The sequence below is a fragment of the Vigna angularis genome, chromosome 1, assembly GCF_016808095.1.
Source record: "Vigna angularis cultivar LongXiaoDou No.4 chromosome 1, ASM1680809v1, whole genome shotgun sequence".
In the NCBI taxonomy this organism is placed as follows: domain Eukaryota; kingdom Viridiplantae; phylum Streptophyta; class Magnoliopsida; order Fabales; family Fabaceae; genus Vigna; species Vigna angularis.
Genome location: NC_068970.1, coordinates 21811918 through 21838607, shown reverse-complemented (window position 1 = coordinate 21838607; position 26690 = coordinate 21811918). Strand labels below are relative to the sequence as shown.

Sequence of the window (26690 nt, the reverse complement as noted above, 5' to 3'; positions counted from 1 at the left end):
AGGTCCAATATCCATAACGTCCTCAACGTCATCCTTCAGTCCTTCGGAACAACCACCCACATCAGTATACGTGAATGTTTGAAAACATTGCCCTTCCCCATATGCCCCACCATGACCATGAACATCACCATCCTCTTCTTTACCATCATTCCCTTTCTCATAATCTTCCTTCCCAACACCTACCAATGTAGCCAAACTTCTTAAATCTTTATCCATTGCAACCATTTTTCTTTGGTTGTCTTCAATTTTCTTCATGACCACTTGTTCCCAACATAACCCTAACTCATCTCCATCATCTTCCGCTATTGACCCTTCTTCCAAATGAAGGGCCGCACAAATGATTGAGTTTTGATGGTCCTCGTCCCGCAAAAACCACTCCCAACATATCTATAAACATCCTTATGTAAGTAATCATTTAATAACAAAAATACACAATTCATGTACTACATATCATAAAAATGTCAATTAAAATAACACATAACTTACCTCTTTCCGTTTAAACAATTCCTCTATTTTGTTAGACCTTAACTTAAGCGAACGCCAATTCATTATTCGCGGGAAGACAATGTCATGTGCACCGTCCGCTAAACCCAAACGTTCAACCGCCCATAGCTAAAAAACAAATATTAACCAAAACATTAATCATATAATAAACAAATTATGGCCACATCAAACGTAATCAAATTTTCAATTTCTTACTTGCAACACTGCAACATTCCCACTAAGACCTAGGTCCCTTATGTCACCTTGCCTTATCTTCCTTGACGCATTTCCTAAACTATTTACCACAAATGTGTGCACAGCTTTTGCCCAATTATATTCGTACAAATTATCAATGTTATCTAATACTGTAAAATGCATGTTACTAACTGCCTTTGAATGTCTAGGAAAGTAGAAAACAATAAAACAAACTAAAATATACAAACGACAAACACAATCAACATCTGTCTGATTATTTTGTATTAACAACTTTATCCTATGCATGACATCTTTTACAGCGAATGACTTTGACGAAAATTGATGACAAACAACAGCATCAAAGTTATCATCAAAATTTACATCTAAACCACCAACACCCAACCCTAAACCCATGCAAACATCGCCAACTGTAAATGGTACCATTGTTTGCTTCAAAACAAAATATTCGTTGCGGCTAACCCAACGTCTAACCATTTCCTTCAACAAAGGAGTGCATAAGTCAATTGGACTGTTCATATAAACACACCACTTGAACAGAGTCATTTCGATACGCGTCCTATGACTGTCGCGTAGTATGGAATTAAGGTCCACTATCGGTTTTGTGTCACTCCATGGCCGCAACCGCAACTACAATTCATTTTCAAACAATTAAACTAGCATACCTTGTTTTGAAAGAAAGGTTAAACTTTTCGTATTATTAAATATACTTACATTCTTGTAACCTTCTTCGCTATTGCAATCCATGACTACCAATCCAACAGAATTACAGCAACAATGTAAGATTACCCACAAAACTTGTATAAAAATGAGTAACAGAACAACACCAAATCCAATCCAAAAACAACATCATCCATGTATTCAACATTCATTCCACTGAAAAATGAAAAAACAAACCAACCTTCAGTGAAGACGACGTGTGGCGGTTGAAACAGAGATGGTTGCCTAAGGTGTCGGTGGAACTCACAGTGCGGAAAACCCCTCTTTTTGGTCCACCTCACAGCCCACACTCCGGCGAGACTCCGACGAACCTCCGGCGGCACTCCGGGACAGGGACGGAACCACCTGGGACGAAGCGACACCTTCAACGCCTCCCTAGGTCGTTGGGCCGGAACGGAGGAAACACGATGCCGTGTTCGCGTCGAGCGCTCCACGTCGGAGCTGCGGCGCCGTCAAACGGACCCGCCTAGAGGCGTTCGATCTCTCCGACACGGCCTTCAACAGTCAACAGCGACACTCCGGCAAGGACTCAGTCTCTCTCTCTCGCTCGTGAACCCTTTCTCCAACTCTCTCGTCTCTCTGTCTAGGTCCCCAATGTTCGCGCCGCTTCTCTGTCTACGAAGTTCGAATATCATTTCAAATTTGAAACGCACACCCTAAACTGCCCGTGCCCGTCCCTCGCCACGTCACAGTTGAAGCAGGTTTTCTCAGAATGCAGCAGCTTTTTCCCTTTAAAACGTGGACCGCTCAAATCCTGACACGTGTGCCGTGTTCAAATGTTGTCAAATTTGGTTGTTCGAGTATCATTTTCCTTTTTCTATTTCCATAAAAACCATCATTTTTATCAAATATAGAAAAACACAATGCAAGAAATTGATTGATGCATAATTCTAATTTTAATGTTCGGAGCAAGACCAAGTTAAAATCGAGAAGCTCGTTCAATTTTGGGAAGAACCAATCATTTATTTGAGTAAGGACAAAAAAGAACAGACCACTGCAATATTCAGATTCGGTAATAAACTATTCTAAGGGAAATATCCAATATCATGGTTAAGAAAATGTTTTCATTATAATGGTGAAGAAATAAATGAAAACTGATAAAAACGTTAATGTATTCCAGTAAATAGAAAAGACTTGTACAGTCCGCAATTCAAACTTTGATTTGAACCGATGTTTTATGCAAATGTCTTTGCTCAAACTGCGCTGCTAATGAGACATGAAAAGGATTGACCTCTAATTTTGAACCAATGAACATGACACGTGAAATCAAGAAAGCATATCCCTTTTAATATACATACACGATACATCTCTTGCATGCAACAGCGGCCTTAAGAAGACTTTCCAAACCGTGATTTGAATGGAGAGACTCAACTTGGTCTCTCCCTAGAAGAGGAAGAATGTAAAAACTGAATGCAATCTTCTACAGCCTTAGCACGATATGATGAGTCGTTAGGGTCGGATAGTGAACGCGACCTTACCAAAGTGGATGAAGAAACCTTTCTGGAGGATCTCCTTCTCAAAGAAACAACTCTAATGGAATTTGCTACCTTTTCTCCAAGTCGTAGTAGGAATCTCACAGGTGACAATAAAGAGTCTTTCGACATTCTTGAGAAACTCCAACTTCCAATGACCCTCTTCCTGTTTCCTAATACGCTATGTTTGAGAAACATGGTTGGTTTCTCACTGACATAAGGACTGAAGCTTAGTCTCTTACTTTTTCTCAACATTTTGATGAACAACACGCGACCTTCAACCACACAAAAGCCAATATTTCAATTTTTGTTATTTTGTCTAGCAGAGAGTGTTATTATTTTTTAATATAATATTGCAAAAATTATTTCCTAAAGTTGCGGATGGTTTTTCTGAGCTTGACCGCAAGCCTATTTTGCTTCCAACGTTTACTTTGGAGATATTTTCCAAAATGCACACTGCAAACATTTAGATTTATGTTGCAACATTTTAATTTATTAAAATTTCATTTTTTCTAGAAGATATTTTGGCAGATATTTTGAATTCTTTGCATCATGGGCTTGGTTCACCAACTCTATAAATAGAGCATTTCTTTCACTCCAAAACATATTATCATAAACACTTCTTTAATTCTCTCTTCTATTAATTTCATTCTTTCTCGTTTCATTTTTAGAAATTTTTGCTAGTTCTGAGATCCTCATAGATATCCTGAGAAGTTCCTGAGAAGTTCATGTTGTATCTTGGGAGACTTGCGCAATACACCGCGGATAAGTCTTTAAGGACAGTAAATCTACACGCCTAAGGAAATATTGTTCGTGATTATGTCAGCATTTATACAACAATCTTAAGGACTTAATCGTAGCACATAGACACAAGCGAGTGAAAACTTAGTCCTTTGATTTTCAATCTCTGTCAAAAGTAAAAAAGGTACGTGAATCTAACTTTGTAATTGTGGTTTTGGTGTGGATGCATGGTGAATGATGTTATGCTGTGCAAATGGTTTGTTAAATATTCTGTTTTTGTTCATGAATTGTTATAGTTGCTGAGATCATTTAGAATCAGTAAATATTTGTCTTTGGAAGCTATTAATTAGACTTTTCGGTCAGTTCTACGTTTCTACACATGATATATTACGTCAGTTGTGTGATGGAGAGTTATGGAAATTTTGGTTAATAAGAAATTGTTGTTTTGGTTAAGTTAAAGTTTCTGATGCATTGTGGTTTCGGGTTGTGAAAGTGAATCCCCTTTGGGTTTTTAAACATTTTGAATTTTAGGCTAATGAGTTGATATGATGTATATGTTTTGGTGGTTATAATAACCATTATAGTGTTTAAACTCTGGAAACTTCCTGAGTAGAAAAATGTTTAATAACGTGTGGGTACTGAAATTTAGATGCATATTGGAAGCTGCTATATTTGAGTCTGGATGTTGTTTTTATGGAAATGATTTTGTAATATAAATTGTTTATTATGGAGTTAAGCTACTGGAATTTATAACAACTGTTTTCTTTGGATTAGCGGATTGGAAAAACCAATTCATGTGTGATGTTAATTCTTAATTAGAAAGTTTTGTTGGGCTTTAAAAATTGTTGAAATGTACAGGGATGCGTTGGTGATTATTTTATATGCTTTTTGTGCATTATAAATAAACATATGTATTTTTAATTTATGAAAATCCATTTAGAAAAGAATTTTGACGTGAGGTACATTTTGAAGCTAAGATATTCAATGTATTTTAATGTTAATTTGGATTATGTGAAATAAGGTGAATATGATTGGTAGAATTGAATGACCTGTAGTGAATTGTCAAATTGAATGATATGTATAGAAGAGAAAGATGATAGTTGAAAATGTTCATAACCATGGTAATTTATAATATTATATTATGAATTGATGTGGTATAAATTTTCTTTGGGTTCAAATGCATTATGCTGTTACTGTGACACCCGAAAACTGACAAGGGCGGGGAGTGATCGCCGGTGCAAGAGGCATGATGCAGGGGGCACAGACAAGGAGCGACTCCTGGCAGACTTCCAGTGGAAGGGGCACATGGACGAATCGAACATACACCGGAATGAGAGGGATCTAGAGACTGTATAGGTATGAGACTATACAGTTGAAGGATAGTTTAAAGGGATTGATTTGGCACTCATATCACCAAATGCATTTGTTTTTCGGTATCCTAACTCATAAGAACTCCATGGTTAAGCTGGAAAGCCTGGTGGTGATCTGTGGGGGCAGTCGACGGTCCTTGTGAGTTGTCGGGACGTTATAGATGGTATCAGAGCCTAGCCTCTCCCAGTACGGTGTGGTTCGAGGACGAACCATTCAGAAGCTGGTGGGCATGTGACACCTGGGCACTGACGAGGGCGGGGAGTGATCGTTGGTGCAATCCCAGTACGGTGTGGTTCGAGGACGAACCATTCGGAAGCTGGTGGGCATGTGACATCCGGGCATTGACGAGGGCAGGGAGTGATCGCTGGTGCAAGCAAGAGGCATGGTGTAGGGGCACAGACAAGGAGCGACTCCTGGTAGGCTTCCAGTGGAAGGAGCACATGGACAAATCGAACATACATCGGAATAAGAGGGATCTAGGGACGTTACAGTTACAATTTGAGAAAAATGAGATATGAATTATGGCATGATAGATATTTGTATTAGGAATCCTTTCACTATTAGATAACCGTGAACATTGGAAAACTGTTGCAAGGTTTACTATTTCATATTAAATTAAGAATGGTGGAAGAATTCGTTTAAAATTAGTAGTGAGAAAAAGGGGTTGTTTTGAGCTATAGGCTTGGGAAAAAGTTAATGCTTTATATTGTCATTACTCAAGTAGTTTGGTATATGATAAAAATATTTTGCAATTTTACGATGAGATAATTAGTTAGTGATTATATATATATATATATATATATATATATATATATATATAAAGTAGAGAATATGTCATTACATGTTTTTTATATAAATGCATGTAATGATATTGTCGTTAGAACTAAATTATTTTTAGGATCAAATTTTGAAATGAAAGACATGAGTGATGAGTCAAACCAATGTGATTTTTGGTATTAAAATCATAAAGATGAGAGATAATATATTACACTATCCCAAGAATAATACGTTGAGAAACTTCTTAAAAAGTTTGGGTTTTATGTCCTAAAACCAGTGAGTACCCCTTATGATGCTAATTCTAAATTAATGAAAAATAGAGGAGAATCATTATCTCAGCCTTAGTATACCCAGATAATTGGGAGTTTACTGTACTTGATGAAATTTTCTAGACCTGATATTGCTTATGCAGTAGGTAGACTGAGTAGGTACACTCAATGTCCAAATCAAGAACATTGGGATGCACTTTCCAGGATTATGAAATACTTAAGAGGTTCAATGGATTATGTCATTGAATATAGTGAAATTCCCACTATACTAGAAGGGTACAGTGATGCTAACTGGATCTCAGATTCAGATGAGACAAAATCCACTAATGATTATTTATTGGCTGATAGTAAGACTGAGTGGTTGAAAACTTCTTAGCAAACATTCCACTAGGAATGAAACCAACCCATCAGTGTTAATACACTGTGATTGCCAATCGACAATAACTATAGCTAAAAACAAGAATTACAATGGAAAGAATAGACATATCCAATTGAGACACAATTTGGTGAAGCAGCTGCTAAAGAGTGAAATTGTTTTCATTGACTATGTGAAGTCAGAACGGAATCTAGCAGATCCTCTGACAAAACCCTTGGGAAGAAATATGATTTTAGAAACATCGAGGGGAATGAGACTTAAGCCACTAGCAAACAGACAAGTGATGGTAACCCAACCTTTGTGATTGGAGATCCCATGAATAAGGTTCATATGGGTAAAAACAAATCACTTGTTAGTTCTGATAACACTAATTTGATTTTAAATCAAATATTTCCATTCCTATGGTGTGTGTAAAAGTGCTAGAGACTGCATTATTGGAGATATTTTCCAAAATCCACGCTGCCAACTTTTAGATTTAGGTTGCAACATTTTAATTTATTAAAATGTCATTTTTTCTAGAAGATATCTTGGATCCTTTGGATCATGGGTTTGGTTCACCAACTCTATAAATAAGCATTTCTTTCACTCCAAAACATATCATCATAAACTCTTCTCTAATTCTCTCTTCTATTAATTTCATTCTTTCTCGTTTCTTTTCTTTGCTAAAAATATTATGGGTTTATGTTATACTCTTTTTAGAAATCTTTGCTAGTTTTGAGATCCCCAGAGATATTCTGGGAAATTCCTGTTGTATCCTGGGAGACTTGCGCAATACACCGTGGATAAGTCCTTAAGGACAGTGAATCTACACGCCTCACGAAATATTGTTTGTGATTATGTCAGCATTTATACAACAGAGAGGAGATGCAAAGAGCAAATAGCTGCTAGAGGGGACTGTTGGAAAGGTTGGCAAAGGAGTATATGTAGACAAATTATTTTGAGGAAACATGCTAACTAGAAAAATAGAAAGAGGACGAAGGTACAAACTCTTTTCTCATGTAATCTCTCATGTAATCTCTCAAGAATTGGAGGTTTGTCTTAATAGTTGAAGGTACAAACTCTTTTCTCATGCAAGATTTTAATTCAGACCAATTATGAATGGGAGATTTTCTACCTATCCTAACATGATATTGTCTCTCATCCCACCACTCTCTTACTTGCATTTCAAATCTAGATGTGTAGAGACTAAGGACATAAGATTCACTATTGCTAGAATGAAAATAGGATTCAGGTTTTCTTTTTCTAGCAATAAATGGATGCATGTCATTAGTGTCCTTTTCCCAAGCTAGGTATGTTAATGCACCAATATCCACACCAAAGTATGGAATATTTGCCCTAGCTTATTAAACAATTCATCCTCAATCCGATCAAATTCATGAAAGGAACAAGTCCTTCTTCTAGCTTCCTTAAGTTTTCTTTTAATTTCTTTGAAACTAATGGATTGATCAAAACTAGAAGACCAAGAGGACATATATGAACAAGAAGACGGATAGGAAGTATAACAAGACATCAAAAACGTTTTTTGATTTTTGTGAAGGATTTCTAGAAAGATTCTAGAGGTAAAATCAACCAAATAGCTCCCAGGAAGGAGAGGTGAGTCACAAATGGACAAGCTTAAGAACCTTGTCCTTCCTAGTGAGAGTGTCTTTGGCGGTTTCTTACCTTATAATGTCTAGGTAGAAATTTTTCAAAACTTTTGAAATGCAAGAATGCTATGAACCTAGAAACCAAAAGAAGGTTTATCTATATGAAACGCACTCCTAAGTACCACGGAGACTTAAAACATAAAAGTCAACAAGCAATGTAAAGTAAAGCAAATGTAAATGAATGAGACACGGCCCTAGGTGAAAGTGCAAGTGACACTTGCAGCCACTTGACACACTTTCACACTAAGAAGTGGAAACTAACCTATTACAATGTTTGATGGTGCACTTGGAATTGTCGGAAAAGCATTTTTCCAAGTCACTTTAAGTTGAAAATGAACACAAAATTGAAAGAATTTACAAAGGTTCCGTGATACCAATCCAAATTTACAATTGAAAATTGTGGAAAAATGGAACAAAAACTAAGTGTAGCTGCTGTTTCAGATGGTTGGACTATCAAAAATGGTGTGTTTTTGCTACTGCCATGGTGCTAGAACAGCAAGGATAAAGTGCTCTTGGAGTCCAAGCTTTTGGCCACTTTAACAAGTCTTCCACTCCCTAAGATGCTACCCCTTTGGAAAAACAATCTGGATGTTTAAGACTTCACCACAGCATCACACATCCATACAAAACCAGCAAAAACAGTGAGCATCAAACACGTTACTGCACCAGATTTACTTTCCAAACCAGACTGCACTTTGGCATTGTATCAAACAGGTTATGTGCAGAAATTCCAAACAATGTAAAACAAGTAATTAAAGGCTGGAAAGGAAGGATGGCACGCAAAATGAACTTAAGAGACGCTCTAGAAATGATTAAGAAACCAAGAAAATCAAAACATGCTGCAAAGACATCAAACTCAATGATTTCAGAAATTTGGCAAAAGTGTTTGACAGAATGCCTCAAAGAAAAAAAATCAGCTTTTGGCCAAAATCCTGATGCTGGTGCAGCAAATTTTTTCGAAACTGGATTATACTGGTCCAAATGCTTTTTCTAAACTTGGTTAATGATAATTTGATATATGATTTAACAGTAGTGGTACCAAGCTTTTGCTACAATCCATATACCAATGGAAAATGCACAAAAACAGATTCAAGCTATGTGCAGAAACTAAAATCTGACCAAAAACACTTTAAAATGGATTATTTGAGAGGCAATTTTTCACAGCTATGTTTAGACACCAGATTTGATGATTGGAGCAACTTTGTATGCATTATTTGAAGGTGTTTAAACTGTCAAACAACAAAGAAATATGTAGCAGCAGAAATTGACTAGTTCACTTCTAATTTCAGCAAAATGTGATGCTTGGAATGGTGATTTTGCATATGGACTGAAAAATGACCAAATGAACAGTGTAAACAAGTTGAAAATGACCAAATACACTTGTTCAAACAGTCACAATGCACAGAAACAGCCAGATGCTCCAAATCACAGGTTAAGTTGCTAATTATGCAGAATTTTGAAGCAAAACTGGACCAAAATTAAAAAAAATTCAGTGGAAGCAAAGCTGGATGGTTCAATCAAATGTATAAGAAAGTCCTAAATGATAGATCTAGCTGTAGAGGATGAGCTAGCAGAATTTAAATGGCCTAAGACAGAGCAAGGAAATCAGCACGGTGCAGAAAGCTTTGGAACAACTGTGACAACACTAGAATCCAGATTTAAATCAACTCAACTACTGATTTTACAATTCTGAGAATTTTAGGAGTTGGAATCACTTGAAACTTATTTAAAATCAGTAAGCAAGTTTGCACAAAACTTAACAAACACAAAATTCTGGACAAAACAACTTATACAAAATGCACCAGAATTGACGCTTTGTGCAGTGTTTGAAAACAGTGTATGATGAACTCAACCACGCATTTTGCTTTTCTTTGATGCATATGAGTTGCAATATCTTTATACACGTCCAAAAACAGTAGACAAACGTGCACAAGGCTTGAAACAACAAGAAATCTGGATGAAAACAGATTAAACTATATCATAACTGAAAATACAGTTTCTGCAGAATTTTGAATTGGAAGAAAGCAGTGTGCAACGGTGTAGGCTCAAATGATCAAAGCTGGACATGGTGCCATTGCTTTATATGATCAACATAGAGCAACAACTGCTTTAGACACAGACAAAACCGAAAGAAACAAAAGCATAACAAAATCAAATCATTGTAACAGTAAAACAATGCAGTAACATGCACAAGACTTTGACAAAACTGGAAAATGAAAATGAAAGCTAGAATTGAACTCACACTAGAAAGTGAAATATAATATTCAATTTATTAACCCTGAATCTTGACTCTTACTACATGAGCATTTCAAAATCCTATAGATATAGAAGACTAAAAAAATGATTTTTTTATCCTCATTTAATAAAAAGAAGGAAAGTTTGTTTTTATCAATTTACACCGATTTAAAAAATATCATAACCTATTTTAACTTATAAATAATTGACGAAATCGTTTTCTGAAAAGAATATCCAAATACCAAATCCGACCTATATAAAACCTACACAAAGTAAAAGAAGTTCTTGGAAAAATCAAAGAAAAAAATCTTCTTCTGTAAAAAATTCTTCCAATAATTTTTCTGAACTTAATTTTTTCAAATAAATGCACACAATACTTTTTGTGCTTACAAGCCAAAGTTTTTATACAAGAAAATCGAAGTATATATTTTATTTGATAGAAACTCTTTTTTTTCCAGATCCATTGTAATAATGAGAAAATTTTCTGCATATGCGCAAAAACCGGTCAAGATTATCAAAATGATAAATTGGCTCAAATCGGCTTACTAATAGGATGACCCATTACATTACAAAATTTTGTTTTAGCCAATGATCTCATTAGAGGAATAATGGGAACTATTGTATCAAGTTTTTGGATAACAATTTGAATTAGAAATGAATTTTGCAACATTTGACTTCGTACTACTAAAAGATTTAGTGGAATACTTAAAAAATAGCCTAAAAAGTGAAATGAATACTGAGATAATTCGTTTATATAGATCGTTTCTAGTCCAGCCCAAATATCAAAATGACATTGCCATAAATATATAAAATAGTATTTCCATTTATTTATCAAAAAAGGAGTATTCTTTAAAATCAAAATTGATTTTCCTTGATATCTAACATAATGGATGAAAGTATCCTTAAAGAAGAATAAAGTATATGAACAATTCTCAGTAGATACTTCTACAAGATGTTTTATTTTTTCATAGAAAAAAAATTCGCTCAAAAAAAACGCAAAAATGTTTTAACTGTAACTGAGAGGATTTGTTATGTAGAAAAAGAAAGATAGATTCATATTCCCATATATATAAATTATATAGGAACAAGAAAATTCTTCCATTCATTTTTGAAAAAAAAGTAAAAATCCATTTTTTTTTGGAGGAAAAAGACTATTCCAATTAGAATAGTAATAAGAAAACAACCCTATTAAATGAAAGAAATATACATCTTTTATCGAATATTGAAGGATTTGAACCAAGATTTCGAGATGGATAGGATAGGGTATTTGTATATCTGACTTATGATTTAAATATATCAATTTATCTTCGAAAAAGGGAAAAATCGAATGAATTGATTGCAAATTTGTCTAAGATTTTACGATTTCTAATCCCCTTAAGGAAGAGCTAAATAATTGTAGAGAAAATAGAACTTCCACGACGATACCAAAATCTTCTAATATTATTTGAGAATAAAAATGATAGTTATAACCCACAAAAGTATTTTTTTTAGAATCGTTAACAAATAGAATGAAATGAGTCTCTTGATACATTCGACTACTTAAACGTTATACAATTAGTAAACTAAAATTATTGTTATAATCTGCATTTTCTATAAAAAAAGGACTCATGATGATAAGCTAGTCCATAAATAGATTCCCGAAAAAAAAAAGTGGGTATAGTAGGATGTCCTGGTATCGAGACCTATGGAGTTCTAAATATGCTTTATATTGCTCCATTAAAAAAGTCTATTTGGTCAAACAAAGAATCAGAGATTCATTGGATTATCAAATGATACATAGTGCGATATGGTCAAAACAGAAAATTATAGGTATAAAAATATACCTAGAAAACAAGTAAAACCCATTCACGGACTCTCTCTAATCGATTTTTCGCCTAATTTTTGTTCTAGGATAACGGGCTAATTAAGAATCCTTTATTTTTTTTACCTAATCGCTCTTTTGATTTTGGAAAAAATATCTTTATCAATATACTCTTTCTTTTACACATTTATTGCTACCCCAAAATACCAAAAGATAATGGAATATAGCTATATAGTTAGGACTCATAAAAAAATAACCCATTCACCAGAAAAGCTTTTCCCACATCAAGCACTAACCTATTTTTAACGTACAATTAGATGGGGTAATGATCAAAATAAAAAATAAACGAAAGCTCGATGCTTTTGGTCTTCCTATTAGAATTAGAACCACCAAGTTCTATCCCTTTATTAATCAAACTCAACTGAATTTTTTTTTACGAGCCAAAAATTCAAACAAAAATTTGAGCTGAATCCTATAAGAACGAAATATTTTTAGAATTCCTTATTGATACGACATGCTACTTTTTCCAGTCATTCCTTTCTGGATCAGTCGTGGTTTTACAAGCTCTACCGATAGTATCGACGAATCGATTGCTTCATAGAAATGTGTAAAAAAAAAAGAGTCGCTCTTAAAAGCCGAGTACTCTACCGTTGAGTTAACAACCCCACTACAATTTAAAAAATAAGGTGGATGTTTATTCCTCATCGCAATAAAAAAAAATTACAAAATTGAATTGTCTAAAAAACTAAAAAAAGATATACCACCTATTGAAATACTATATTATATTATAGTTATCCATTATTATTATATATATATAAGACTATATATATTTATATATATAGATCTATGATTTTCGTGTATATACTACAAAAAAAGTATATTTTAATAGGGGTTATTTTTCGGCGGTTTTCGTAACCCCAAATAATTCCTACGGTTAATAACCAAAACCGCCCCTAACATTTATTTATATTTTTTTTAAATTATTTTCCGGGCTAATCAGTAAATATTTGGTTTAATTGCTTCCTTTGTCCCTAGTTTGGTTGAATTGTGTCAAATTCATCCTCATTTTTAAAAAAGTTTCATTGTCGTCCTCACGTGGTGTAAAAGTGTCAATTGAATCCAAACATAGAAAAAATTTGTGTCAATGTAGTCATCTCCGTTAAATACACACTAACGGTGTTAAGTGGCTGATTATTTGGCACTAGAGAATTAAAACGTGGCAAATGAGTCACAGTAGTGGTAATGACGTGTCAATGACGTGTCAATGAAATAGGTTATTGAATTGGGGAAATTAAAATCAGAATTCATTTAGGGTATTTGTGAACGAAAACTAATTACGGCATTTGAGATATTTGAGATAGAGTGTTTCTGAGTTGAGGAAGGGTGAAAAATCGCAATTGCGGCTTTTGAAAGCAGAACGCGTTTGATGAAAAACCTTTTTCTATCTAACAAGATCTCCCTCAACCTGAGTAACAATTTCGGCCGCAGCTATGCAAGATCATCATTCACCTGTATCAAACCGAATAAGCAGACCAAATCACAGATTCCATGCCAATACACTCAAAGCTTGTCCTTTGGAATAAGCCATTTTATCCTCTGCTATATCCAACACATTAAAACAAGGGTGACAAATTGACATTTCAAACTGCATCATTAGTTCAACATCCTCATGTTCATTGACTTCAACACCAAGCACCAAAAATTTTGTCATCCTCAGCCTGTAACACAACCTATCAGATTAGCCCATTCCCTCAACGTTTCTATGATACAACATTCATCAGATTAATTCAAAAAAAAAAGGGCCACCACTGTTTCGGACACAACACACATCTATCGTTCTTAATCTCAGAAGTCGAAACACCAAACTAATCAATAAATAAAAAAAGGGAATGAGAAAAGGAGAGTGACGGCGCCGGTGAGGAAGCGGGCTACGGCGAGGGCAGCGGGTTCCATCGCCGGCACGACCCTGGTTCGTGGTCCGAAAGGTGGCGACTGGGCGCGGAGGCTATGGCAGAAGAGGAGATCGGACAGAGTGGCCCTTGGCGGCCTCGGAGGCTCGCGGCGGCCGACTTCGGTGGAGGTAGTGGCGGTTGCAGGGTGCAAGGCGAGTTCTTCCCGCGCGCGAAGAGGAAGGGGGAATGAGTTGGCGACGACTTGGACGGCGACACGCAGCGGCCGGTCTGGCGAAGGCGGCAGTGTGCGCGGAGATGACGCGGTGGCCGGTCTCGGCTGGGAAAGGGAGATTTGAGTTTTGTGCGTGGTTGTCGAGTGAGTAAGAAGAATAAGAGAAAGTGGGGGTTTCTGTTTTGTGTTGGAGAAGAGGAGATGAAATTGGGGAGGAAAGGGGAAACTGTGACTCATTTGCCACGTTTTAATTCTCTAGTGCCAAACAATCAGCCACTTAACACCGTTAGTGTGTATTTAACGGAGATGACTACATTGACACAAATTTTTTCTATGTTTGGATTCAATTGACACTTTTACACCACGTGAGGACGACAATGAAACTTTTTTAAAAATGAGGATGAATTTGACACAATTCAACCAAACTGGGGACAAAGGAAGCAATTAAACCTAAATATTTTCTATTAACCCTAGTTTCCTTCCCGCACACCGTTTCGTTTCCGCTTTTCGTCTCTGTGGTCTCATTTTCTTTCAATCATATCCCCTTTTTGCACCGTTTGTTCATCTTCAAGGTATGGAACTCTTTGGGCCTTGATCTCACTTTGGCAATCAAGGTAATTAAACTTGTAAACAAATATGTTACTTTCTCCTCACTTTGTCTCACTTTCTCACCGATTAAATTTCTCAAATCCACCTCAGTTCAATAGGTAGGGTTTTCTACCATTTTCTACCGATTCGTCTTCGCTCATCTTCGTCTAGAGGTTTGTATCTTTTAAAAATCTTCGTAACTTTGATTTCTTCATTTCATTGACTAATTCATCTTTTCCACCATTTAAATTATTCTCTTCCACCAATCCTTCGAACCCAGGGTTCGTAGTTCGTTTCCCCTTCTTCCGCGGCTTCCTCTATTCGCCCACTCGATTTTCACCAGATTCATGGTTTCTCACCAATCTGCCATGACCTGGGGTCATCAGAGCCTAGGTTAGGCGCGTTCGTTTGAGCTAAGTGTTTTTCTTAACTTTTCTCTTGTAAATTTGACTTTCAGAATTTTGTTGCATTGAGCTAAGTTTGTATTCATGGAGCTAATTCGATCTTTGTTCTTCTCCCTTTTTAATTTTAAAGGATTATAGGAACATAAATCTTTAATCAGAATGTAGCATGGATCTTGCTCTGAACTACTTTGTTTTATTTTATTTTTCTAATTTAAGAAGTTATTGGCTTTTTAATTTTTTTATCATAATTTTCTGGTCAGTTCTAATTTCTTAAATTGACGCACTTCAGATCCTAAGGCAGTTGCGGCAGGAGACAACCTCTATGCATGGAAGTCAAATGTTGATGCAGGTGTCTCTAATTATTTCATTCTTATGCAATTTTTCTTAAACTGTTTAGTAATAAAGTGGTTAATGTTGATTTTATGGTTGTGTATTATATCTTCACTATTCAAGCAGGGTTTCTACTGCACATTTGGTTCTATGAAAGTGAGTAACATTATTGTACCATTTATTCATTATTTGTTTCTATAGATGTTGTACACAATTAATTTATTGTTCTGATGATGAACATGATTAACCTACATCTCGTAACTGTGAAATAAATCAAATTTAACAATTTTTGTTGAAGACTAAGGGGCTTCTTATGTAGGGGCACATAGTGGTCTTTGAATGTTAACTTTGTGCTACTAGTGTTTTGACATCCTGTCTGAGATCAAGCTTAAATTTGTGAAATTTGATGGGGGCAAATAAAGAATTGTGCTAGAAAGAATGTACATCAGTCTCACTTGTTTTCTATCTTTGGCCGGAAGGCCATTAGACAAAGGCTGCATAACATTGTTGTTAATAAAAAAACTTTCTCTTAAGACCCAATTTTGGGAACCTTGGGGTTGGTGTAGGCCGACTACTGATTCATTGACTGTAAAAGGGGATAACAAGAAGTTTGACAACACCTCTCTTGAAGGAGAAGTTGTTGAAGAGGGAACATATTTGAAAAGGTGCCAGCAGCAAGTGATTGAGAGGGCTCTTACCGAGTTGCTTCTTCCTTCCATAGATCAAAGCTCTGATGAAGCTCGCAATTCTTTTGCAACTGACTTGGTAAAACAATTGAGTTATATTGAGACACACATAATTGCTATTACAGGTGGAAGTAAACCATTGGGAGGTGCTCCTGCTGGAGTTGAAGGTCAGCCAAATAAAGTAAATAACCGCAAAAATTTGAGAACTGGAAGTGCTGCATTATCTAGACGACCAATAGTGGCAACAAGTTCTTCTCCACCATCTCCTGCAGCCTTACGAGCTTCTATGTCATTACAATTGCAGTTGCTCCTGAGATTTCTTCCTACTCTTTGCACTGACAGGTAAGAAAGACTAGATATTGAAATGTCCAATTGGTTTTCATTACAGGATTCTTGTTGAACTTGTTAATGTGAAATAAATTCTATGGTTTTTTGTTCTTGAAATGGAGGAAACAATGGAACTGGAAAATTGTGGCCAAAGTTGTATGAAATCAAGGTTAGTCCTATAACGACACCCATTGATAAAGGAACCATTGAGGAACTTTGCTTGCTAGATATCCACCACAAAGAGCTCAAACTCAATAGACAATATTTGCTAAGCCAAATTAAAAGGAAGACCTTAAGTTGCTTGAGGACTTTAAAATTGGCTTTGGAATAAATGTAAGATACAAGATATTTTGACATTAAATAAAATTGTATGTTTATCTTTTATTTATTATTATATTAAATGTATTTTTTTCAATTTATTTTAAAAAATTGGGTTTTGTCCTATATTAAATATATATTTATTTTATCTATGCATTTTATGAAAAGTAATGTAAACTATAATTCCAATAAAATTGTAGGTTGAGTTTATTATGTAACAAACCAAGTTTCACAGTAAATTATAAGATAATCTTGTTGGAGACTATGTTTTATGTGATTTTTATAAAGTGAAGAATGTAGGGATAAAATTAGTATATATTTAATATTTTATTTTATTTCTAATAAAAGATTTTCATAAATCTCTTATTAGCTTGATTATTTAAACATTATTACTTTTTTATATTTCTAAAAATTGTTTTTTTGTACATTTTTTTCTTACTTTTTGTACCTTTATTATATTATTCTGAAATTAGGAGTAAAAGTAAACTAAGGTATTGAAAAAAAGGTGAAGAGAGGAAAACCCAATTTGTATTATTAAATTGTGATGAAAACTAATACAAAAGAGAATAACAGATACACTATTTTCGGATAACTAAAGAATGATAAAACGCAATAGAGAATATTTTATATATAATATTAAATAAAATTAATTTTATCATAATTTCATTTATTACAATAAAAATAAAAAGAAAATTTATACATTTCCCGCGGTTTTGGAAAAAACCCTGGTTAGTTCTAGGGGTTTTGGAAACCCGTAATTATTTCAGGCGGTTTTGAGAAACCTTGACTATTTGTCTGGCAGTTTGGACGAAAACCTCGGCAAGTTCCGGCGGTTTTGAAAAATCCCTGCTAATACCGGCAGTTTTGAAAAACCCCTGTTAATACTAGCGGTTTTTCAAAAATCGCTGGTAAGATTTTAGCGATGCAGCTTTTCTTTGCAATTTTTTCAACCGCAGGTAACGCATTTTCCGGGAGTTAAAACCGCCAGAAATGAAAAAAAAACCTTCGAAAAAATTATAAATTTTTGTAGTAACATATATATATATATATATATATTACCTTTCAATTCACTTACTTATTAATTCAAAAAGTTTTTCTTGTTTGTATTGCATAAAGAAAACCAATCAACCTACCATTTGATGAAGTAATAACGCCTGTTTAACATAAGTAAGGTGATCAATTTATTTACAATCGAATTATATTTATTTGATACGGTGTTGCAATATTAGTATTGAAAAAAAAATATAATCGAATAAATCAAATCGAATTAATAAGATTTTATTAGTATTATGTTAGAATTACTTATAAGAAAAATTCTTTCAATATAAATATATCTATTTTCTAAAATGATATTCTAATCTAAAAAAACGTATCAAATTATAAAAATATAGAAATCAATAGGAAAATAAAAATTGAATATAGATTAATATAGAATAAATTTCATATAGAAATGGAGCAACCTCCCTATTATGTGAAATTCACATCGAAAAAGGCAATAGCCAGTTTCCCTTATAAATTGTAATCACTTTTTTTGTAAAATATCGTCTACTTACTATGCTTTTATTCCAATACGAAAGATAGAAATCTATTGAATAATTAAGTATCTTTGTATTCGGCTCAATCCTTCTTTTAGGAAAAGATTGTGCCGAGTTTAATTGCAATTAATCCAAAGTATCCATTGCTTCGTATTCAAATTTGATCTCCTTCCATACTTCGCAAGCAGTAGCTAATTCAGGACTCCATTTGCTAGCCTCACGGATAATTTCATTACCTTCACGAGCAAGATCACGTCCTTCATTTCAAGCCTTCACACATGCTTCAAGAGCTACTCAATTAGCTATAGCACATGATGCATTTCCCCAAGGGTATCCTAAAGTTCCTCTGCCAAATTGAAGTACGAAATCATCTCCAAAGATTTCGGTCAGAGCAGGCATATGCCAAACGTGAATACCTCCCGAAGCAACACGTAGAACACCTGGTAGAGAAACCCAATCCTGAGTGAAATAAATACCACGACTTCAATCTTTTTCAACAAAATCGTCATGCAAGTTAACAAAACCTAAAGTGATTTCTCTTTCCCATTCAAGTTTACCTACTACGGTACCGGAGTGGACATGATCTCCACCAGACAAACGTAATGCTTTAGCTAATACACGAAAGTGCATACCATGATTCTTTTGTCTGTCGATAAATGCATGCATTGCACGATGTATATGAAGAAGTTGACCATTATCTCGGCAATAATGAGCCAAGCTAGTATTTGCAGTGAATCCCCCTGTTAAATAATCATGCATTATGATAGGAACACCTAATTCCCTGGCAAATATAACTCTTTTCATCATTTCTTCGCATGTACCCGCAGTTGCATTCAAGTAATGCCCTTTGATTTCACTTGTTTCAGCCTGTGATTTATAAATCGCTTCAGCACAAAATAAGAAACGGTCTCTCCAGTGCATAAATGGTTGGGAATTAACATTTTCATCATCTTTGGTAAAATCAAATCCCCCACGAAGACATTCATAAACAACTCTACCATAATTCTTAGTGGATAACCTTAATTTAGGTTTAATAGTACATCCTAATAGGGGACGACCATACTTGTTCAATTTATCTCTCTTAACTTGGATGCCATGAGGCGGACCTTGGAAAGTTTTAATATAAGTGGTTGGGATTCGCAAATCCTCCAAACGTAGAGCACGCAGTGCCTTGAACCCAAATACATTACCGAAAATAGAAGTAAACATGTTAGTAACAGAACCTTCTTCAAAAAGGTCTAAGGGATAAGCTATGTAAGCAACATATTGATTTTCTTCCCCAGCAACAGGTTCGATGTGATAGCATCGTCCTCTGTAACGATCAAGACTGGTAAGCCCATCGGTCCACATAGTTGTCCATGTACCAATAGAAGATTTGGCGGCTACTGCAGCACCTGCTTCTTCAGGTGGAACTCCAGGTTGAGGAGTTACTCGGAATGCTGCCAAGATATCAGTATCTTGGTTTCATAGTTAGGAATATAATAAGTCAATTTATATTCTTTAACACCAGCTTTGAACCCAACACTTGCTTTAGTCTCTGTTTGTGGTGACATAAATCCCTCCCTACAACTCATGAATTAAGAATTCTTGAAACAATAAGCTCTACTCGATATGACTTAGGAGTTAATGAAATCTTTTACAAAAACCAACTAATATTATCAATTAATCCCTAAGGTTCGTTATGTTATTAAATTAAACGATGGTATTTGATTTGTCAAATACATCATTATTGTATACTCTTTTCTATGTATGGCGCAACCCAATCTTTTTTTTTTCCAATTTGAAATCTCTTATTTTTGAATTTTCAAATCGAAAGATCTAATCTAAATAAGAATAAGAATTTATTCTGAATCATGACAATGATATATGTTGTTTATGTAAATCCTAGATGTAAAAATGGGCAGTTTTCTCCCCAGAAAAGAAACAAAGAAGTAAAAGAATAGGGAAAAAGAGGGTAAGTCTAAAATATTGTCTAATGAGGAAATACGAAAGCCAATGATAAAAAAATTAAATTAAGGTACAAGTTCGAATTTCATACAGAATATAGATGATATTATCTAGAATGATAGAAAAAAAGAAAAGACTTTCGAAAGATTTTATCCAATTGAAATTTTCAAAATAACTGCAGTAGGCTTAAGAATTCAATAATTGAATTTTGAACAAGTAAACAATTAAAGAGGATTGATTGAATAGTACCAAAAAAATGAAGTACTAACTTCCATTTCTTATTTCTTTTTGAATTAACCGATCAACTTGCTTTCTTATTGAACATTTCTTTTTTATTTAAAAACTTTTTCAAAAAAAAAATTGGCTTTTGTTATGCAAATAAATCTTACTACTTCCGATCCTGATATTTACAATGCCTAATATTTACAGGTCAAGATACTGTTGGTCAACAAATTAATATGACTTGCGAAGTACAACAATTATTAGGAAATAATCGAGTTAAAGTTGTAGCTATGAGTGCTACTACAGATGGTCTAAAGAGAGGAATGGAAGTTATTGACACAGGAACTCCCCTAAGTGTTTCAGTAGGCAGAGCAACTTTAGGACAAATTTTCAATTTGCTTGGAGAGCTGATTGATAATTTAGGTCCTGTAGATACTCGTACAACATCTCTCATTCATATATTTGCGCCTACCTTTATACAATTAGATGCAAAATTATCTATTTTTGAAACAGGAATAAAAGTAGTAGATCTTTTAGCTCCTTATCGTCGTGGAGGAAAAATAGGACTTTTCGATGGAGTTGGAGTGGATAAAACAGTACTTATTATGGAATTGATCAATAACATTGCCAAAGCTCACGGAGATGTATTTGTATTTGGCGGAGTAGGTGAGCGTACTCGTGAGGAAAATGATCTTTATATGGAAATGAAAGAATTTGGAATAATTAATGAACAAAATATTGCAGAATCTAAAGTAGCTCTAATATATGGTCAAATGAATGAACCACCCAGAGCTCGTATGAGAGTTGGTTTACTGTCCTGGCAGAATATTTTCGAGATATCAATGAGCATTTCTATTTATCAACAATATCTTCTGCTTCGTTCAAGCAAGATCTGAAGTATATGCCTTATTGAGTCGAATGCCCTCTGTTATGAGTTATCAACCCACTCTTAGTACTAAAATGGGTTCTTTACAAAAAAAAGAATCACTTCTACCAAAGAAGGGCCCATAACTTCTATTCAAACAGTTTATGTACCTGCAGACGATTTAACATACCTTGCCCCTGTTACGACATTTGCACATTTTAAATTGGTTTTAGATTTATTTTAATTTAATAATTAGTTAAAAAATGTTTATCTCTTTATCTTATAACTCTTTTAAAATATTATTTTCAGATTGAGTTTAACTTTAAAAAAACTAATTATAATTCAAACCAAATTAAGAAACTAATTAGTTTCAATTTTTTTTTACGAAAAACAAATCTTATTTAGATAATTGTGAGGCCCAAAACAGAGAAAAATAAGCTACCTAACTTGAATAAAAAAAAAGTAAGCATTTTAATGGTCAATTAACTTTATTTTTAATTATCCATAAATAAATAAAGTTTTACTAATTCTAAATTTATGATTTTTTACATTGAAAAGTAAGCTACGTTGCTACTTTGCCGTGGACGATTCTCCTGCTGCTGAAAAAGAATCAGATACCAAGAACAAGAACCTTCAGTAAAACAACCAATGGACGAAGAACCGCAACCCGTGCCTAGTAATGCTGCATTCAGGAACCTCGCGGCGGTGTCAAAGGCGGCGAGGAAAGCCGCCGCAAAGCAAATGGCCTTAAAATTAAATGCAATCCAGACAGCTTATAATGAGCGTGAGGAAAATGACGATTGTGCGCCGGCTGTGAAATACGCCGTTGAAAGGCTCGTCAGTGGTCTTTCTAAGTCCACAGAGGTTTGTAGTCTTTATCTGAAATGTTCGAATAATTTTCAATATTTGCTGGATGTTCGAATTTGATTTAGTCTTTATGTTAGTCAAATTTTAAATCTTTATTTTTCATTTTAAATTTTGTTTCACTGTGACAAAGACATTCAAAGTTTTTAGGCGGTGCATTAATTACTTATGCGATGTTTTTCTTCGTCCTCATATTGTTCACATGTTTGTATGAAAGAACAGTCATGGGGTAGTTTTGAGAGAAGGGTAAAAAAGAGAATGGAAAAAAATATTTCTGGCTTCAATCATACATTTTTTGTTATGTTGAATGTCTCAAACATAACAAAAAATACTCAAACGTTTAGTCTAATACACTCATGAAAAGGGAAAAAATACTCAACCAAAAAAAATAGAAATTGATAGATTTGATATTTATATAAGCTACAAAACACACCTCTGTCATTAGAATTGGATGACCTTAACCTGTGATTAGTAAAAACATCAAACACATCCAACGTAATAAAAAGTTACCATCCAATTCAACAAACACTTAAATTAAACATATCAAGTTGATTTTTAAATCAGAGAAGCCCCCAGGGACAAAAAGTAAAGAGTTTTGAGCATACTCGGTTTTGACCTTGCAACGCTCTCTAAATATTAACCAAGTGATTTACCACTCTATGAATGGTGAAAGAAACTAGCCCTTAAGACACTATACCAATTGCTGTTACTCTCCTCAAGTCATTGCACTAATCCAAAAACCCCGGCACAGCACTACAAAAGGTTAATTTCTTAACTCTACTATCCTAGCCCCAACACGAGCACTTAAACCCCAATGTTCATTCCCTAAACAGCTCGGCTTAACGTATATATTTACCATCTACAGCAATCTAAGACAGATTCAGTAAACTCCTGGACACCACAAGGGACAACAACATCTCATAAAGCCACATAGCAACCCACATTAAAACTGTGCAACACTGATTCATACTTAATCTACCAAATTCACTCCTAACACCACGATTGTCTCCCTTTTTTAGGATTAACTATATTACATACCCTTATGCTTCTGTTAACCACCGAGACAACCGACATATATTGCAATTTATTCCATTCAACCACTGCACATAGCTAGCAACCAGAGAATATCACTGCACTGGAACTGTGATCATGTAACAGGTTAATAAACTACCCATCAACTTTAACATAAATTCAAGCCTGATTCAAGTTCAGCCCACGAAGAATGACTTCCTACATCATGATTCAAACCTAGAAACCCTGCTTCCAGTCAAAGACCTGTAAAAATCACTTGCATACTGACCAGCACATCCAACCTCTGTACCACTCAGTTCTCATACTTTCAACCAAATGTATAATGCATTGAACCCGGTTTAAAGCCATACAGTAGTAGGAGAAAATGACAAAACAACATCTAAAGTGGCAGAACATCAAATGGAGAAAGAAAGAAAGTGGTTTGATTGAAAAAGGGGCTCAACCCACCCTGAAACTGTCCCAACCCATTCTACTAAGGGCTTTTGGGGCTGGGGGCTTTCAGAAAGTCCCTTGTTAAGTTGGTCACTAAAATGGGGCTTAATTTCTAATAGGGCTGGGGCTGACCCATGGGTGGTGGATTAAAATAACACCTCTAATTAGAGTGTTGGACTATGCTTTATCTTTTATTTTAATGGTTAGAATATGCTTGATGTTTTCAATATTTGCTCGCTAATCTTTTACTAAAATAATATTTTCTTTATTTCTTTTTCAGTGTGCGATGGTAGGCTTTGCAACAGGTTTAGCTCAATTAGTTGCAACGGTTCCTAATATCAAAATTGACGACTTGCTTAAACTTATAGTGAGTTTGCATAATGTGACGCCATTAATGAACAATAAGGTAAGAAATTAATGGCGTTATTTTGTTTTATTTTACAATTACATAAACTTCGTATACGTTTCTAGGGATAATATTTGTATCTGAAATTACAGGAGGTACACGGTAATCTATTAGGCCGCTTGATGGCCTATAAGGCTTTGGCGCAATCCGGAAAGTTTAGTACGGAGTATCATAAAGATAACCATACTCCCTCCATACAAGAATTTATGTCTGCAGTTATATGCATTGCATACCGATACCAGAATTTACAACTGCCTGCTGTTCATGTAATTCTAACTTTAGTAAAGAAGGTTTGTATATAAGTTTTTTTATAAAAGAATGTTTTGATTGCTTGCTTATTACTTATTTTACTTATTTTATCATTCTAGCTGCCCCTGGAGGCCGTCACTAGACATATCATATTTTGACGTTGCTAGAGAAGTATTCAATTATTTTTGTGATGATGACGCATATAACCTCATCCATGTATTGTCTCATATTAAGAGACATCTAGATCAAGATGAGGATGATGATACTGAGAGTGATAGCCAAACAGCATCAGAGAGTGATAATAGCCAGAGTGCAGATGATGAAGACAACGATGATAATGGCCAGGCAAGTGACAATATGGAGGAAGATGATTTGGGGATTGACCAGATAATGGAAGAAAACAAAAAAAATCCTGCTTATTCCCAGCTTCTGGACAAACTTAAAATCCTTACTCTATTGAGAATTTCCACTCACAAGGATCCAGGCAAGAATAATTTATCATTTTTAACGTTTCCTTCTTTTATTCTTTTAGTGTCTCTTATTCTTTTAATATATTGCTCATAGTATTGTGTTTTGCTTCTGCAGATACGTCTCACGTTGGTAGAACATATCTAAAATTGGCACGGGCCTTTATTCAAAAAGGGAAAGTGGATGAGGGAGAACGAATATGGGAAAAACTACAAAAACCCATATTAGGAAGAACGGATTATCCAGGTGATGCTGCCATTTTACATACTCTAGAATATCTGTTGAAGAAAAGTGTGAGCCTCGCTTCAAAACCATTTAAAATAGAGAATCGAGGATTTTGGAAATTACTGATTCAAAATGGACCTTTCGGAATTTTTAGAAACTTGAAGCAATCCGCTGCCTGGAACAGAGAAGAGATGGTTTCGTCTCTCGCCCGAACCATGACCTTTTGGATTTTAAAAATTATAGAGTCAAGAAATTTTCATAGGGATGAGTTGCAAAATATTTTTGAAATTTTCTTCGACGTAGTAGAGGAGTATTTTAAAAATGAGAAATCTCACACCAAAGCTGGGTTCTTAAAAAATATATTTCGAAGAGCACCATGGATTGGAGATGATTTAGTTGACTATCTTCTAGATTTAATTGATCATGATGACATACCACGTTTTCTACTACTGGAGGCTATTGATATGATTAGGGTAATAATGAAGCCCCTTTTCTTAAGACGCGGCAACGATGATGCAATGTGCGAGAAGCCTTTTGGATAGAATGCAGGAAAATGTGTTATCAGTTTCAAACATTAGCGTTTTTTTCTTCGGAAAAGTATTTTCAAATGCAAACCAAAGGCTATATAGAAAACAAGTGAATACCACTTGACGATGATGAATCACTGCTTGAACTGCTACTTGCATGCCCTCCACCAACATCTTGATCTTTCTACCTAGCAGCTCGCCCTCCACCAAATTCACTGTAGAAAACTACAAAAAAGCATTCAAATTGAAAAAGTGAATCCAATTCAGCATCCATAGTATATATCTCCCTATGTAATGGCTATAAGAAAAGTCAATAACCAGTAAGATCGAGCGATATTGGAACATTCATATTCTAATAGCAAGATTCTCACTTGTTATAGGAAATTCTGGGCGGGTTAACCTTTTTTTGTAACAAAATTCGCCAGGCTCTGCAACGGCGGGAACAGGTGACGTCGACCCACACGGCGTAAACGACGACGAGCATGCCCAGGACGTCGCTGGGATCGGGGCGCCTGAAATGCCACCCCTTGAAATACGCGACGAGCTCGAACCCTAAGAGCACAATCACCACTACGAGGAAGACGCGGATCGCGCGGTAGAGCTGCGACGAGTCGCCCCGCAGCGACGCTGAGTCCACGATCCGGCGGTGCGCGGTGCGGGCGAGGTGGTGTCGGTGTGGGTTTGTTGGGGCCGCAGCTGTGGTTGTTCAGAAGAAAATGGGAATAGTCTCATTGTTTTTGGGGGTAGGGGGCTAACCCGGCCCTCATTCATTCACAACCCATTTGATGGGGCTTTTGGGGAACATCTTGAAGCGGTTTTCACCCACGAGACCGACAAGCGGTTTTCACCCATGAAACCGATAAGCGGTTTTCCACTGTATTTCCCCAAAATAATGAAAAATTATCGACTCACGTGGGTTAGGAAGATTATTAAAGTTCGTTTTTGGGTAAAATAATGAAATATGTTTTCAATTGCCACCTTAATTCTTGTAAATATGGAGACAGATACTTTTGTATGTACCATTTTAATTATATAGA

General features: G+C 35.2%; 2 protein-coding genes, 1 long non-coding RNA gene and 3 pseudogenes across 6 annotated transcripts; 3 read left to right on the top strand and 3 right to left on the bottom strand.

The window, feature by feature from the left end:
- Nucleotides 1-10498: 10498 nt before the first annotated feature.
- On the bottom strand, nucleotides 10499-12482 carry LOC128196279 (maturase K-like; annotated as a pseudogene).
- A 2260-nt stretch (nucleotides 12483-14742) lies between these two features.
- LOC108341907 (uncharacterized) lies at nucleotides 14743-15342 on the top strand. The gene is made up of 3 exons (XR_001833322.2): nucleotides 14743-14842; nucleotides 14928-14989; nucleotides 15097-15342. It is a non-coding gene; the product is annotated as an uncharacterized LOC108341907 (long non-coding RNA).
- A 631-nt stretch (nucleotides 15343-15973) lies between these two features.
- LOC108339428 (mediator of RNA polymerase II transcription subunit 12-like) lies at nucleotides 15974-16947 on the top strand. The gene is made up of 2 exons (XM_017576562.2): nucleotides 15974-16578; nucleotides 16686-16947. Exons 1-2 carry the CDS (start codon nucleotides 15989-15991, stop codon nucleotides 16723-16725), a joined length of 630 nt encoding a protein of 209 aa, XP_017432051.1. The 5' UTR covers nucleotides 15974-15988; the 3' UTR covers nucleotides 16726-16947.
- A 1292-nt stretch (nucleotides 16948-18239) lies between these two features.
- LOC108344766 (ribulose bisphosphate carboxylase large chain-like) lies at nucleotides 18240-20229 on the bottom strand (annotated as a pseudogene).
- A 506-nt stretch (nucleotides 20230-20735) lies between these two features.
- On the top strand, nucleotides 20736-21869 carry LOC128197692 (ATP synthase subunit beta, chloroplastic-like; annotated as a pseudogene).
- Nucleotides 21870-21913: 44 nt separating this feature from the next.
- Nucleotides 21914-26532, bottom strand: LOC108343476 (uncharacterized). 4 transcript variants are annotated; one of them, XR_008248411.1, is made up of 4 exons: nucleotides 26025-26528; nucleotides 25771-25878; nucleotides 25562-25657; nucleotides 22783-25346 (listed from the first exon to the last, which is right to left on the bottom strand). XR_008248411.1 is itself a non-coding variant. In XM_017581795.2 (3 exons), exons 1-3 carry the CDS (start codon nucleotides 26135-26137, stop codon nucleotides 22204-22206), a joined length of 318 nt encoding a protein of 105 aa, XP_017437284.1. In that variant the 5' UTR covers nucleotides 26138-26531; the 3' UTR covers nucleotides 21914-22203. The 4 variants fall into 4 exon arrangements, 1 of the variants encoding a protein (XP_017437284.1); XM_017581795.2 differs by lacking the exons at nucleotides 22783-25346; nucleotides 25562-25657 and adding an exon at nucleotides 21914-22329 and having other exon boundaries at nucleotides 26054-26531; XR_008248412.1 differs by lacking the exons at nucleotides 22783-25346; nucleotides 25562-25657 and adding an exon at nucleotides 22348-22776 and having other exon boundaries at nucleotides 26025-26525.
- Nucleotides 26533-26690: the final 158 nt, after the last annotated feature.

Coding starts and splice junctions, on each gene's coding strand:
- LOC108339428 (XM_017576562.2), top strand. CDS start 15,989: ATGTACATCAGTCTCACTTGTTTTCTATCTTTGGCCGGAAGGCCATTA. Junction 16,579..16,685: donor CCTACTCTTTGCACTGACAG/GTAAGAAAGACT, acceptor CTTGAAATGGAG/GAAACAATGGAACTGGAAAA.
- LOC108343476 (XM_017581795.2), bottom strand. CDS start 26,137: ATGCTCGTCGTCGTTTACGCCGTGTGGGTCGACGTCACCTGTTCCCGC. Junction 25,879..26,053: donor GAATTTTGTTACAAAAAAAG/GTTAACCCGCCC, acceptor GCTTTTTTGTAG/TTTTCTACAGTGAATTTGGT. Junction 22,330..25,770: donor TGATTCATCATCGTCAAGTG/GTATTCACTTGT, acceptor CGAACATTTCAG/ATAAAGACTACAAACCTCTG.